The 14,450-nt window shown below is 43.6% G+C and overlaps 1 protein-coding gene and 1 pseudogene across 5 annotated transcripts in view; one reads left to right on the forward strand and one right to left on the reverse strand.

Moving 5' to 3' along the window:
- Nucleotides 1–2,305: 2,305 nt before the first annotated feature.
- Nucleotides 2,306–14,450, reverse strand: part of MPPED2 (metallophosphoesterase domain containing 2) — a 183,548-nt gene continuing 171,403 nt past the window's right edge. For 4 of the 5 annotated variants that reach the window (XM_059138680.1, XM_059138707.1, XM_059138689.1 and 1 more), the window contains exons 5-7: nt 10,203–10,318; nt 6,555–6,668; nt 2,306–3,713 (exon numbers count right to left, since the gene is read on the reverse strand). In XM_059138680.1, the coding sequence (XP_058994663.1) occupies nt 3,595–3,713; nt 6,555–6,668; nt 10,203–10,318 (349 nt within the window). In that variant the 3' untranslated portion in view covers nt 2,306–3,594. The remainder of the gene's footprint in view (nt 3,714–6,554; nt 6,669–10,202; nt 10,319–14,450) is intronic. The other variant, XR_009345738.1, reaches the window with a different exon arrangement.
- On the forward strand, nt 11,551–11,668 carry LOC131822748 (5S ribosomal RNA; annotated as a pseudogene).

Here is a 14,450-nt window from a genome sequence, read left to right on the forward strand (position 1 = left end):
ACTACCCTCCCCCCCCCCCCGCCTCCCCACAATATCTTTATAAGACAAAAGGGGATTGGGAGAAAATGTAGAGTGAAAATTCACTACCTGAGCCTGAAGGAGAGGGGGACATGGAATGTAAAGACACCAAGGAGTGAGAGATGCTGAGATCAACGGGCGCCACTGGAAGCACCTCTAGGGAGTACAGACCCAGTCCTCTCCGGAGATTAGAAGGGATCTGCAAAATAGGATACCCACACCGAAAAGTCAGGCCTCCTTATCTGCCTCTCACAAACGTCCTTGGGGTTCTTCATATTCCTATGAAAGAGGTTCATTATAGTTTCCAAGGAATGCCAACAAATACACTTTCTCAGAAATGAGGTCATCGCTGCTCTTGAGGGTGAGGAGGCAACAGACAGGTCCTGCCTGGAGAATTTCAAGACAGCACGGGGGACCGTATGTAACGAACTGAGGCCAGGCAGTAATCCCTGTATCACAGCTTACAGCCACTTCATCAACCTCAACCCCCTTTTCCAGCGATGGTAAGAACCCAGCCAAAAGCATCAGAGCCAGTCCGAGCAGGAGCCCGGACTTGGGCAGGCACGCTGGCCCCAGGCCCTGTGCTCATACCCACTGCCGTGCGCTGTGGCTCAAGCAGGGAAGATGTGGTCCAATCTGAGGGATGTGCCAACAGCTCCCCCAGGAAGGCCAAGACACGCCCCCAGGCCCATATCAGGTTTTCATTAGCTCTTCAAGGGTCTCAACTTTTCTGGTCCCAGAGGCCACGTGTTAAAAAGGGCCGGGGCTATGAATTCAGACAGACCTGGTTTTGAACCTTCCACTTTCCTAGGGAAATTTATTTAACTTTTGGAGCCTCGGTTTCCTATCTATAAAGTGGGGCTTCTGTGACCTCTCCCAGGGTTTTGTGAGGATTCGAAACAAAATAGGAGACCTGCTCAGCAGAGTGCCTGGTGATGAAAGGACAGCAAGTGCCAATTTGTAAGAGCTATTTCCAATGTTCCTTTGTTAGAAGGCCCAGTGGAGAAAGCTTCAGGCCTTTGGACAGTCACCCTGGCCCTCCTGGAGGCTATTCATACATATGGAATGATGAACCTGGACCACGAGCCAGTCTACCCCGCAGATTGAGTGGGCTGGGCGGCTTCCTGCCCCCTCACAATGGAAAGCAATTTTAGTTAAGTGCTTAGCTTAATTAGTTTGTGTCCAGACGTGCTGTCAAAAGCTGTACACGCACACTTGTCATCGTGATCATCCCCCTGTCCCTGGAAAGCCTGCTTTTCCAGAAGTCTGAGCTTAGCTCCAGATGAAATTTCCATTCAGTCACTCTCACTCTCACTCCAGCTCCCTAGGAAGCGCCCTGAAGTCAACACCTTCTTCTATTGATGTGGCAGATCAGAGGAGGGTTGTTAAGTTCTCACAGTACCTCTTTTGGCCCATCATGGCCACTGTGGTCATGGACCACCTCTGCTTGGGAAGGTCAAGTGTCCGCTCTGTGAGCTCAGACCAAAGTGTCCACCACACACGCTGGGTGGCAGCCAAGACACTTAATCGATATTAACAATTAAGATGGTTACACACGTGAGCCTGAGCAGGAATTCTGGCCTAAAACATTCTCTCTACCCAGCGGGTACTGAAATCAAGGATTCTTTTCATCAGTTACACCAAAGAGTCCACAACAGAAGGAGGAAAGGAAGATCTGTCAGAATACGATCCAATGGGCACCGGAATGTAGACTTTTGGGCTATACTGCGGTTTTGAGATCATGCTGCATTTCTTCACTGGCTGTTCCAGAGAAAATACAGAAAACATTATTTAGTTTACCACACCCCATTGTGCCTGTTGACTCCTGGCTGCCATAACATTTTAGTGACGGACATAAATAAAGGACAGCGAGGAGGCAACGGTAACAGCTCCTGGGGACAAACAAGACCGAGGAGTGGTTACTCTCTTACCCACTGGTTCACCCTCTCCCCAGCACGCACACAACCACAAACCCATCCCTAGCCTCCACTGCACGTGACCCTCCCTCCAGAAATCACAACGGTCAAGACGAAATAGTCACCCTCTGAAGCCTACGGCAAGAGAGATGACAGTGTGGTGGAAGGAAAGAGGAGACTGAGTGCCTTATCGATCTACCTGCTGGCCTGTGAAAGGTGGGTAATAAAAATTTATTGAAAATCAGAAAAAAAAATCACTTATTCTAATTCTTCTGGAAGGCAGCACTAATGTTGCATGTGAATAACCCCCGACCCCTTCCCCAGGACTAAACCACCATCCTGCTACCAGCCAACCCTCCAAACAGGACAGATTTAAAAATCTTGCAATTTTATTTGCATATAAAGGCCGCTAGATATAGAATATCACAATAAATTTAAAAGAAACAACTGCTTTCCTAAATTTCATTAACAAGATAACATAAAATAGAATAAAGCTCAACAGCATTTACAATGGGAAAACAGAAATGACTATTAGCGACAATATTTTGTGCTAGCGAAGATTGCATCGACACACAGTGCAAAATGGGGGGAGGGAGAGGAAGTAAGAAGACAATTCAGGGTATTTAAATATAAAGGACGACTAAGCCTTATTTTAGTTACCTTCCATTGCATCCACGTAAGTCTGTACATGCCTGCAACTGTACCTAGACTTAACTCAAGCTCTTTGAGACCTTGAGCTCTGAGACAATGTGTCAGCCCCTTCGGACTTCTGATGCCCTGCTATAAAGCATCCCTTTGCAGTTGTACTGTCCTTGACAATATTAAACTCCTAACTTAGTCATAGTACACAAAAAATATTTATATATATAAACCCATACTGAAAAGGAGTCTGCACGCTCAATTGTTTTTTTAACTGTATGAAATATCTGCTCTTGACAGATTCCATTTCCATATTTTTAAAGCTAAAATAATTTAAAAGAAACAAACAAACAATGAGATCTTGTAGAACCACAGTACAGATCTCACGAGCTAAGCCATCCTTTAAACGAGGGCCGTTTTCTTCCCTGGACGCAGCTTTCTTTATCGTGAGAGTGTGAAGAGAAGTTTTTCCACGCCTACCTTTGCTGAAAAGATTGCTATAAATCCAGGCCATGTCTGCAAAAAAGAAGGGTTACCAAGAAAACAACAACAACAACAAAACATCAAAAAATAAAACACTTCAAACAATACTCTTCAACAGTTGTGCAAATCTGGGTGGTTTTTAAAACACTACCTACCTGTTTTTCTTTCTTTTTTTATTTTTTTTCTTTTTCTTCCAGCTTAAAGCATATTAAAATAAGACTTTCATCACCTTTTTAAAAAGAAAGCTTGGCTGTCCTTTGGCGAATACTAACAATTTACAATGGCGTGGCCTTTGAGAAAACGGAAGTCATTTTACAAATTCACAATGCTCCTTTCATTTCGAATGGACACCCCATTTAAAAAAAAAATAATAATAAAATAAAGGAGAAGCACAACCTCTAGCGTCATTTGTGTTCCAGTAATTTACAAAAAGAACTCACAGGATTTGGAAATAAACAAGTAAGAGAATGTAAGTTTATAATTAGAAAAATGGCAGTTTATAGACCTTCCCTCACATTCCAATTGGGCTTTCGGAGCTTCAGGAACCCTGTGGGTTTGGAAGGTCAAATATAATTGGAGGGTTGGTCGGTTGAAAGCTGACTGTACACGTTGAGGCATTGATGTACGTTGTATAACCGTCGGTCATAATGCCGTAACCTGTGGAGACAGAGTGTCATGCTTTACTGTAATAGATACAAATGAGAGTGACTCAGTGGTGAGCTGTCACGCAAGGAAAACTAAAAAAATCTTTGCCAGTGGGCAGCGAGATGAGATTCAATGAAGGCTCCCCCGATGGTAACAGCTTTCGGAAGCTGCCTTCCAATTACATTCTGTTTTCTTTAAAGGGAGAATCCTCACTTCAAAGCAAAGTGATTCTTTTTTTCTCTACTTAAGCCTTAGATTTGTCAGGGAAGACTGTGATTTCTTTCGTAGTGTGAATAAAGAAAAAAAACATCATTTTCCCCCTCTTTTTAAAATATGATTTTCATTTCAAAGCCCTGCATTAATTATTGAGCTCTAGGAACAGAAAGAGTACCGAAAGGGATTCCTCAGGGTACACACCTCCAAACCCCACACGGGCTTCGGGGCAGGTGTGGAGGGAAAGGGCCCTGCATCGGGATCTAGGAGGGGTAGGTGTGCAGCTTCCTTATCTAGGAGATGATCTCTAAACGGCCTCAGTGAACGTTAACAATACCAGAACTTATCTCCCTCGAATTGTGTGGCTTTGGTACTGAGTTCCGTTTCATTCAAATAAGTCAAGTAATCGCTTTTCCCAGTGATTTGCAGAGACATCACCAGAGGTTCAAGCAAAAAAGCTTCCTGCATGCGGTACATAAATCTCTCGTGACCTATTGGAAGGAAACTAAGAAAATTTCTCTGGGTTTTCGGTATGTTAACTCCCTTTTATAATTTTTAATTTGTTGACATTTTCAGCATGTTTGCAAGTTTGCACATTTCCCTGGACACCTTCGACCTACCTTAGAGCCTCTAGAATTAAGTTTGTAATTCTATGTTGGTATCAGGTTCTTGTGGAATAGAAAAATATGCACGTGAGAAATTAAATTACCAGGACTTACAGAAATAGCTGAGGTTTTTTCCTTTTCTTCCTTTTTTTTTTTTTTTTTCTTTCTTTCTATTTGCTAAAATGTGCCCAAGTAAGCCTGTGGAGAGCTTAATGAGGGTCAATGAAAAAATCTCTTAAGAAAAGAAAAGAGGCATTTAAAATGTGCACTGTTTAGTTCTGGGGTCATAAAGTCTTGTTATCTCTCTCCATCAAGAGGTTGGTATTTGCCCTCTCTCTGCCCTCTTCAGCTGTCTTAAGTGAATACAAGTGAGACAAGTTTATTTGAATATGATCTCCTCCCTTTTAAGCAAGTTTATTATTTTGGGACTTCAGTGGAATTCCCCAATTGTCTGGCTAGCTTAAAGCTAATTAATGATTAAAAAAAAAAAAAAAAAAAAAAAAAGGATGACATACAAACTCGTAGGCATGCTGCAGGAATTCAAGCCTGATCACTGTCCCCCAGAAATGCCGGTGAGACGCGTGCTCCCATACCCCACCCCATCCCCCAAACCTGTACCACGCCTTAGAGAAGTCCCCCCTTCTCTGGGACCACGGCTCAAGGTCAGGGAAGGACGATGCCCACTCTTGGGAAGTTGCCTCCCAGCATTCCATGCGCTCGGCTGGTGCCTGCCCTTGGATTTTCTCAGGCATTCGTAGGATGATTTTCAATACATAATGCTTTTAAATCCACGTCTAACCCAGAAGCCAATGGATTTGTGGGCTTTGAACAGCACACTTTGTTTTCTCATTTCATCAGACACAGAGGCTTCAGCAATTCACCTGCTGATTCATAAATGACTGCGGAGGACAAGCTGTAAGGGGGCGCTGGAGAAAATACAGCAGCTGCCTATGTAAACGCACCCACGGCCCGGAAAACCCCGGAACTGGGAGAGACCGGTAGGGCCAGGAAATCGAAGGCCTGCTGAAGGACAGCTTCGTATGGGTCTAAAAACCCTCGCTTAAAAAAGGAAGGAAAGAAAAAACCTAGAACCGTCAAGTTTCCTGGGAGGCTTTCCGGTTCTGTGAACTTGACTCCAGCTCACCGTGAAAGGCAGAACTAGAGGCAACTGGACCAGTTCCCGTGAAGGCGAGATTAAATTATTCTGTTTAGCCTCAGCCTGACCCTAAGAGTGCTGATGATTTCTGAGAAGTCTGAAAGGGTTTTCGGAGGTTCGTAAGGAAACAACTACCTGCAAGTGTGCAGGTTCCTGCCGCTTCTGTTCTAGAACCTTCACTGCATGTCTCAAGTTATCTGTTTCAGAGAATGCCTTGTCTTCCTGGGTCTTCACGTGTGTTCCATATGAAGCACAGTATTTACAGACAGAAAGAGGCCACGGAAGTTATTTCGTCTAATATCTAGCCCATTTCTTTTATCTTAAAGAAAAAAAAAATATGTACTTCTTTGACCTCAAGTCTGCTCTCCATTGGTGGTTAGTGAACATTCTTCCCCGAAACTCTGAGATTCTAGAAGTTGCCTTGGGGGAGTGCTGGGCTTTCCATAGGGTGAACCAAACCTAGTTCTTTCTCTCCACTTTCTCTCTGCTTCAGAGAGAACAGCTCCACATAAAACACGCATCAGGGGCACCTGGGTGGCTCAGTGGGTTAAAGCCTCTGCTTTCGGCTCAGGTCATGATCTCAGGGTCCTGGGATGGAGCTCCGCATCAGATTCTCTGCTCAGCAGGGAGCCTGCTTCTCCCTCCCTCTCTGCCTGCTTCTCTGCCTACTTGTGATCTCTGTCTGTCAAATAAATAAATAAAATCTTAAAAAAACAAACAAACACACAACAGTGTCATAGGCAGGTGCTGATGCTTCATCTTATAAAAGGGTTCTGTCGCTGGTAAAAAGCCCACTGCTCCAGTCATTCCCAGTTTAGCCGAGGTCCCCACTCTGGAATGAGATCATGGATCTCATGAATGCCTTTCTTCTGATCTTACCTTCATGGATGCCACCAAAAACGTGGAGCTTGGGCCGGACTCGCCTCTGGACGGTGTTTAAAAGCTCCACGCAGCCCACTCTTTGGAGCTCCTTTGGAACCCAGTCTCGAAAACCTATGGGCAAAATGCAATCAATACTCTTAATTTTCCTTCTTCAGGTAAGGTTTCATTTAGACTTTCAGGAAGCCATAACTCACAGGAGGTTTATTACATTATCTGTAATCCTAGCCTCTCCATTAAAGCTCACAATGGCTTTTAAAGAACTTTTCACTTGTCACTTTGTCTTCTTTAGGTTCTTGAAACTTCTTCTTCTTCTTCTTCTTTTTTTTTTTTTTTGGTTTCCATTTTTTTCTTTCTGTTAATTAACATTTTTTTTCCCCCTGTAAGGGATTTGATTTATGCGGCCCTGATTTCAAATTTTCATGGGCCTAATGACATGTATTCCCGGCAGTTCCTGCAATATCTCTTTCTTTTACAATTCAGTTACTTTCTCATTTATTATATCTTTCTTATAGCAGTTTACTTCTAAGATGGCTCAAAGAAGACAGGCTAGGAGGGGCTGTCCGTAAACTGGTCACAAGATACCTGGCCCTGCTTAGATACATCAGCTCTTAACCCTTGGTGGTTCCTGCTGACCAAATCATGGAAATGTCCCGCTCTTCCTCTGGTATCCTCTCTAACAATAGGCAACAACATGACCTCATGGCGGCATCCCGTAAGCTGGGGCTAATTGACTACCTTTAAAGTAAAAGCCGCTTACTTCCATGCTTAATGCAGAAAATCCATAAAAACGGACATCAATTATAGCACAAGTCAGGTATCTGAATCATGATGGTCAAAATGGAACCCATACGCCTCAGCAGGATGGGTATAAAGAAGGCAGGTGGGACTAACAGCTAAATCGTCATCTGGGAGAATCCAGACCATAGCTCCATTAGGGGATTTCTGCTACTTAGAAATGATCGGGGAGAAATGGACAGATAAGCTCGTTCCACTTTGCTTGAAGAAACTGTAGAAATGAAAATAGAGCATCTCTGTACAAATATGTTAGGTGGGGGTTGGGGAATGGCCGGAGAGGCTGGAAAGAACATCAGATGAAAATGGGGGCCCCATGAAACTTCCACCAGGGGTTTCAAAACTGTTAATCAGAGAAAAAAAAATCCTTAATCCACAGTGACTGGCATATTCTGGCATATTCCCTCATGGATGTCTTTTTCTCGAAGGGGGAAAATATCTAATTTATATATAATCAACCTGAGAAGGCAGCCTGTTTCTACCATAATAGTAAAGTCTCACAGAGCTTGACTCATAGAGTAAAGTCTCTTTCCTCCTCAGTGGGGCCCATCTTCACTCCCACCCCAATCTGGCACTTTCACAAGAATCCCAATAATGTGCTGATTAAGGTTCAACCTCACCTGGTGAAAACCTTGCCTGACCTTTTGTTTTGGAACCCCTTGAGGAAGAACTCACTTTGCTATATGCACAACCCTCTCCAGATTACTCCATGTTTGCTACAGAGAAAGGGATGGTAGGCTCCCTGTGGAAAGTTCCTGGGATGTTTGAATTCTTTGGAGGCTAGAATTCAGACTTATTACTACTGCCATTGGCTCCTGTACCAAAGTTAGTGGTTTGATGAATCTGTCAATCAACTGTTCTGTCCAAAGTTGTGTTCCAGATAACACTGGAGTCATGTGGACGTTTCTGTGGGGAGAATATCCCAGTCTTGTTTACAATACACAACCTTAGGGGAATCATGTCTGTCCCCAAGGAGGATAGTCAGTAAAAGGATCAAGTTGGCTGGGATGCTCTCTCTCTGTAGGTCTCGATGGGTAACTCATGCTGATCAGATATTTAGCTAGCCATTCAGGAGTTAGTCTCTAATGACTGCAAAATAGGGAAATCAATGAATTACGGATGATACGTGTTGTTGGTAAGTATAATCTTTTAAAACATGGGATGGAATGGGATGAAATAGGGAAAAAAGCATGGGGATGGTGAATCTTAGATATTGAAAAAGTCAGGAAGTGCTAGATCTTGTGCAAATCTGGACAATTTCCCTATCTGCAACAAAGCAGGCTTCTCTTCTCTTGCTTCTCCCTATCATTAAAATATGCCACCATAACTCGTACCTGGGTCCTCTGTTTGGCTATTTCTATGTGAAACACAGAGCACTCCCCTGGTAAGAGAAGGAAAGCAGCCCTCCGTGGGTTGGAGGAAACAATACTGACAAAGATTAAATTCACAGTAGGGGACATGAGTTAGATTTTCTTATTTTTCAAGTTGACAGAGGAGGGAAGTGATATGGACAACAACCCAAGCCAAAGGGAAAAATTGTGAAAATAATTGTATTTTCTTCCTTTTTCCAAATCAAACCTTGTTAGTACTGTACATGTGGACATTTATTAAGAGTGCAGATTTCATGTTATGTGTTTTTTACCACAATCAAAGAAAAAGGAAACTCTCCTACTGAAAGTGAAGTATCTTAATGTCTTGAGGACACCTTTGTTGGACAGGAAGGGTCTTGGCCTCACAGATACCAGACAGATGGGGACCAGGGTGATAGGCACGTTTGAAAAATGTTCTGTGGCTAAGCCAAAGAGATCACAAGTTCTTGAATAATTAAAAGATAATCATATAAGTCAAAGAATCATCTTCTAGGCCATAATCTTCGTAAATAAAGGCATCTCTGAAGCATGCTGGTGATCTAAACCAGATGTGGGCTCAAGGATTCTGTAGCATGACTGTCTCTAAGTAACGTTCAACATAAGTCCTTATTTAACACCTTAGGTTTAAAAAAAAAAAAAAAAAGAAAAAGAAAAAAGAATTCTTTGCTCATAGAATCAGCTCAAGTGTTAAACTTTTTTTTTTAAATTTTTTATTTTTTATAAACATATATTTTTATCCCCAGGGGTACAAGTCTGTGAATCGCCAGGTTTACACACTTCACAGCACTCACCAAAGCACATACCCTCCCCAATGTCAAGTGTTAAACTTTTAAAGACTTCCTAGGTCTTACTATTATATGGAAAAGGAAAATGAGCTACTTTATCTTATCTCTGGGAGAAAGAGAGGGACAGAGACAGAGAGACAGAGAAAAGGGAGGCAGAGGGAGAGGGAGAGAGAATTTCAAGCAGGCTCCACGCTGAGCATGGAGCCCGATGTGAGGCTCAATCCCACTACCCGAGTCCAAACCAAGAGCCAAATGCTTAACTAACAGTGCCACCCAGGCACCCCAAAGGAGCTACTTTAAACAAAAGTATTTTCCGTCATTTCATTCCCTCACAAGCCCTGTGACTGGGAGGTCTGTATCTTCCTTCCATTCCCCACCACACCTCCCTCACTCCTAAGTGAGTACAGTTCTTAAAATAAATGATCGAGCTCAAAAGGCTGTGGTGCTCCACACTCATTTGATTTTCCCTGACTCAACGAAATAAAAAAATTTAATTTCAAGAACACCTGTAAGCCCAGCAGAACTGCTGAGTTTAATTATCATACTGGTTTCTTTTAAAGACATTGACTTTTCTTTTTGTGTTCGCTTTTTATTTTTTGAAGGAAAAGGATTCTATGCCTGAAGCATTATTTATTATGCTTTATTATTATGAAAAAAGGCATCCCTTATGACAAAAGGACAACCTTTGCTTCACTTACCTAGAGGAGGTCCGTGTGTCATGAGGATGTCGATGCCCTCAGGGATGAGGTTCCACTTGTCCAGCAGAGACTGACCTCTGGGCAGGTTAAAGCCCCATCCATTAAACCACGGGGTCCTTTGGGGGAGATAATGCACACGGTATCAGGCCAGCAGAGCCGCGTTTCTGCTCTACGATATTTCTCTCTCGCACACTCCCCCCATGGTTTGCATTGCTCTCTTTTCTCTTTTTGATGGCTGGCCCTGGCAGCAGGATGCTTTTTTGTTGACGGCTTCAAAACCAAGGCATTTGAAAGCAAGTGTGGAGCCGAATTGTTCAACCAGAGAGGGGCACATGAGTCTCTACAGTGGAGACTCTCCCAGCAGACCTCTATCAACATTTTAACAATGCTTTGTCTTCTCCCCCAAATCTCCATGCTTCCTCAGATGCCTAGTTCCGATCCAAAGCATTTCCACCCTTCCTGCAGTATCTCAGAGCTCAGAAATTCTATCAGGACGCCTTCCCCCCCGAACACTGTGACATTGCTTCACCAGGAGCCTTCTTACTAACGCCCCTGGAGAAAAAGCCGGTGGTCAGAAGGCAGAGTGAGAATCCCTATACACGGAGATGTTCTAAATACGCTGGACAGAGAAAGCTGAAATACAGGGGCTCTGACAGGGGGACAGGGAACAAAGAGCAAAGGTGGGCTTTTCCTCCTGTCATCAAAAGGAAGATTTGGGGGTCACTCTGGAATCCGCTCTTCTGACAGGGAACGGAAGCAGTCCACTCCTCTCGACAACTTCTGCTCCGGGAGCGAGTTTCTGAGACTGACCGCTTCATGCAGAAGTGAATAGGTTTGGGTCCCTCCTGTGATCATCTCTAGTTGGTGCTGAACATGCCTCTACCATTTATAATAACAAGAGAATAACCAATTTTTCTCTACAGATGCTACCGGCTAAATCACATCAGAACAAAGCAGTTCCCAGGGCTGTCCTCCCAAACATCTAGTTACAACCTTTATTTTTTAAAAACGACTCTTTCCCCTCCTGTAGGAAAACTCCCACTTGCTAAGGCATACATGCAAAAGATAAGCTGGTTAGTTTTCTGGATAAGCTGAACTTTCCTCTTCGACTTAAGTTGGCTCTTCCGTGCCGAAGAGGTGACCCTGTGTCCAAGTCAGCCTGGGCTGTTGACTGACCAAACGAGGTTGCACTCTTACTTAACGCCAGTCACAGGCCAGATAATCAGACTCTCTCAAGACTCAGAACTCAGAAATACAGACGCAGCATTCATTTGGTGTAGGAAAGGACAGAATGAAAGGAGGGCACCTGAAAACCATGTGAAAATTCATCTTACAAATGAGAACCTCAGTCTACGGCCATACCACCCTGAACGCGCCCGATCTCATCTGATCTCGGAAGCTAAGCAGGGTTGGGCCTGGTTAGTACTTGGATGGGAGACAAATGAGAACCTCAGTTCCCACTGATGTGCTTGAAAGAAAGTTCCAGAGATAACAGACTGTGTGGCCCCAGCTAGAAAAAGTGAAAGCAAGAAAGTATCTGACCTGGTTCCTATAATTATTTTCCAAGTTCCTAAGTCATCCTCAGGGGTTTACTTAGAGTAACAATAATAACTTTCAAAGCTATTAATTGCCAAGGGCATACCCTGTGTCAAGAAACCGTTCTAAACACTTTATTTGTATTAACACATTTAAACTTCACAACGAGCTTATGAGGTAGCTATTAGTATTAATTCCATTTTACAGATGAGGAAACTGAGGCACAGAGAGCTTAAGTAAGCACAACCAGTAAACCGGATATGAGCCCAAACAATCTGGTTCCAAAACCCATATACTCTCAGCTATCACACAACTCCTCTTCTGACATAGTACTTGCCCTGGGTGAGCTTCTTCGGTACTCATTTAAGTTTAAGTGTCTTGTTGCTTCAAGCCAAATGAGCTCTGAGCTGGGATCAGGCACAAGGTTCTGAAATCCAGCAATGAGAGCGTGGAGTGGACACCAGTGGTGTCTGCCTGCCCAGTTCTTTCACCCTTCTTTTGGTAATGGCCTCTGAATTTTCTTTGCAGAACCTCTCCCTCCTGCTCTCGGTACATGTGCTGTGCTAAGGCTGTCTCATCACTGCTCTAGGATCTCCCTGAACAGAAACTGGTCTAGGGATGTGCGTATGGCCAAGCTGGGAGTCATCCTCAGGCTCTTGCTGGTGAAGAAGTCATGGGTTCCTCTCTGGGATTCTAGGTCTTGAGAACTCTGTAGGTTTGGAATTGCCTGGGGGCTTTGGCTGACCACCATGCAGACAGCCTGTGCTTGAGAATCAAACCATTACCAAAAAAAAAAAAGGAAAGAAAGAAAAAAGCCAAGCAAAGAAACAAGAGTACCCGATGACCTTGTTGGACATATGGGCCCACTTGTACCTAAAGCCAATCATACATTTCCTTCCAAGTATTTAAGCTAATAAAATATTTTTCTTTTTATTAACTTGAGTTAGGTTTTGTTTCCACAAGTGAAAGAGTCCTGACACATAAAATTGTCATATTTAGTGTGAAAATGACCTCTGTACTTATGGTAGGCAACTATGTCCACCCCCACTCCCACCCCAAAGAAGTCCATGTCCTGATCCCTGGAACCTGTGAATCTATGACCCTATGTGGCAAAGGGAGTTAAGGATGCTGATGATGGAGTTCAGGAGCTCATCATGCTGACCTTAAAATGGGGGAGATTATCCTGGATCATCATGGGGGGAATCACATGGGTCGCCCAAAGCAGAAGAGGGACCAGAAGAGAAGAACGAAGTGATACAACATAAGGACTCAACCTGCTGTTGCTGGCTTTGCACGTGAAGGAGGAGGAACACAAGCCCAGGGATGTAGGCAGCCTCCAGAAACTGGAAAAGTTAAGGAGAGAAAAGGAATTCTCCCACAGAGCCCCCAGAAAAACAAATGGACAAACAAAAACAAAAAACAAAACAGAGCCCTGCTGACATCCAGAGTTTAGCCAGACTTCTGACCAACCGATTGGAAGATCCTAAATAGGTGTTACAAGTCACTAAACCTGCAGTGATTTGTTACAGCAGCCAACAGGACACTGATACAGTGGCTAAAATGTCTGGGCCGTCTCTACCCTCCAGGAGCTGTATGCGACACTGGGTCTTACCTAGCGCACCACCTAGCCCCTGTGTAGCCAATCAGCACAGCTCTTCTCAGCCATGCTCCGCTGCTCAGCTAGACGCTGTGTTTTTGGTTTCCTCGGAGGACAAGGCAGCACTTGCTTTCTTAACCCAGGCTGCCAGGGAGGCACAGACATCGCAGGCCTGAGGGTAACGTGGGTAGACCCTCTTAGGGCTCAATGAGCCAATCTTGCGTCCATTTATCTTCTAGGACTTCCTACCTTCAGGTTCTTAAACATTTTCATTAGAGTCTGAAACAGACCTTTCCCAGTTTGGGATGCCCACCCTTCCCGTTCATTTTACAGTGACCCCTTTCCATGATTTGTCTTAAAAGTAAAAAGAAAAAAAAAATGGCAAGTTCAAAACCCAGTGAAAACTCAGTGAGCATTTTGGCATGAGAGAGAGAAAAATAAGCAAAAACATCTGTTTTCCTAGATTTTGAAAACAAGCTTCTGGGCCTATGGTTCCTGTCTGAATGGCATATAAAGAAGGCTTGAAAGCGTCCCAAGCACACCCAAGTAGCTGGTACAATGAGGAGCTCTGATTTCACTGTCAGAGTCTGTCTGAGGGCAGTCAGCCTCTGGACCCCCAGGTCATCCCAGAGGATTCCAGAGTCATAGGAATAAGACTTCAATTTTCAGTCTTTCTCATTTTCTCTTGCAGAGGCTTCTCGGGAAACCCACAGCCCTATTCCCCCAGGAAGTGCTCAGTTTTATAAGTGCTTTGCAAGAGTAAGACAAGCCCATTGTCTTTGGATACCCCAAATTTTATTTGGTTAATGTTAAACTTGTGACAAAATCCAGAAGTTTCCAAGTTAAGGGTAAACTTTAAAAATATCTGGCTTTCATTTTGACTCAAGCCAATATGGACATGTATGAAGTGAGACAGAATTTAAATGATAAGAAAAGGAATATTTATCCAGGCCCTGATATGCTTTACACAGAGGTTTTAATATAGACTATTAAACTTAATTACTCATAACAATCCATGAATTATTATTAATAATCTGTGAGTACTGCCAGCTCTATTTTTAGATAAAAAAGCTGAAGATCAGTGATATCAAGTAACTTGTCAATATTCCGAGGAT

Source organism: Mustela lutreola, chromosome 1 (assembly GCF_030435805.1).
Source record: "Mustela lutreola isolate mMusLut2 chromosome 1, mMusLut2.pri, whole genome shotgun sequence".
In the NCBI taxonomy this organism is placed as follows: domain Eukaryota; kingdom Metazoa; phylum Chordata; class Mammalia; order Carnivora; family Mustelidae; genus Mustela; species Mustela lutreola.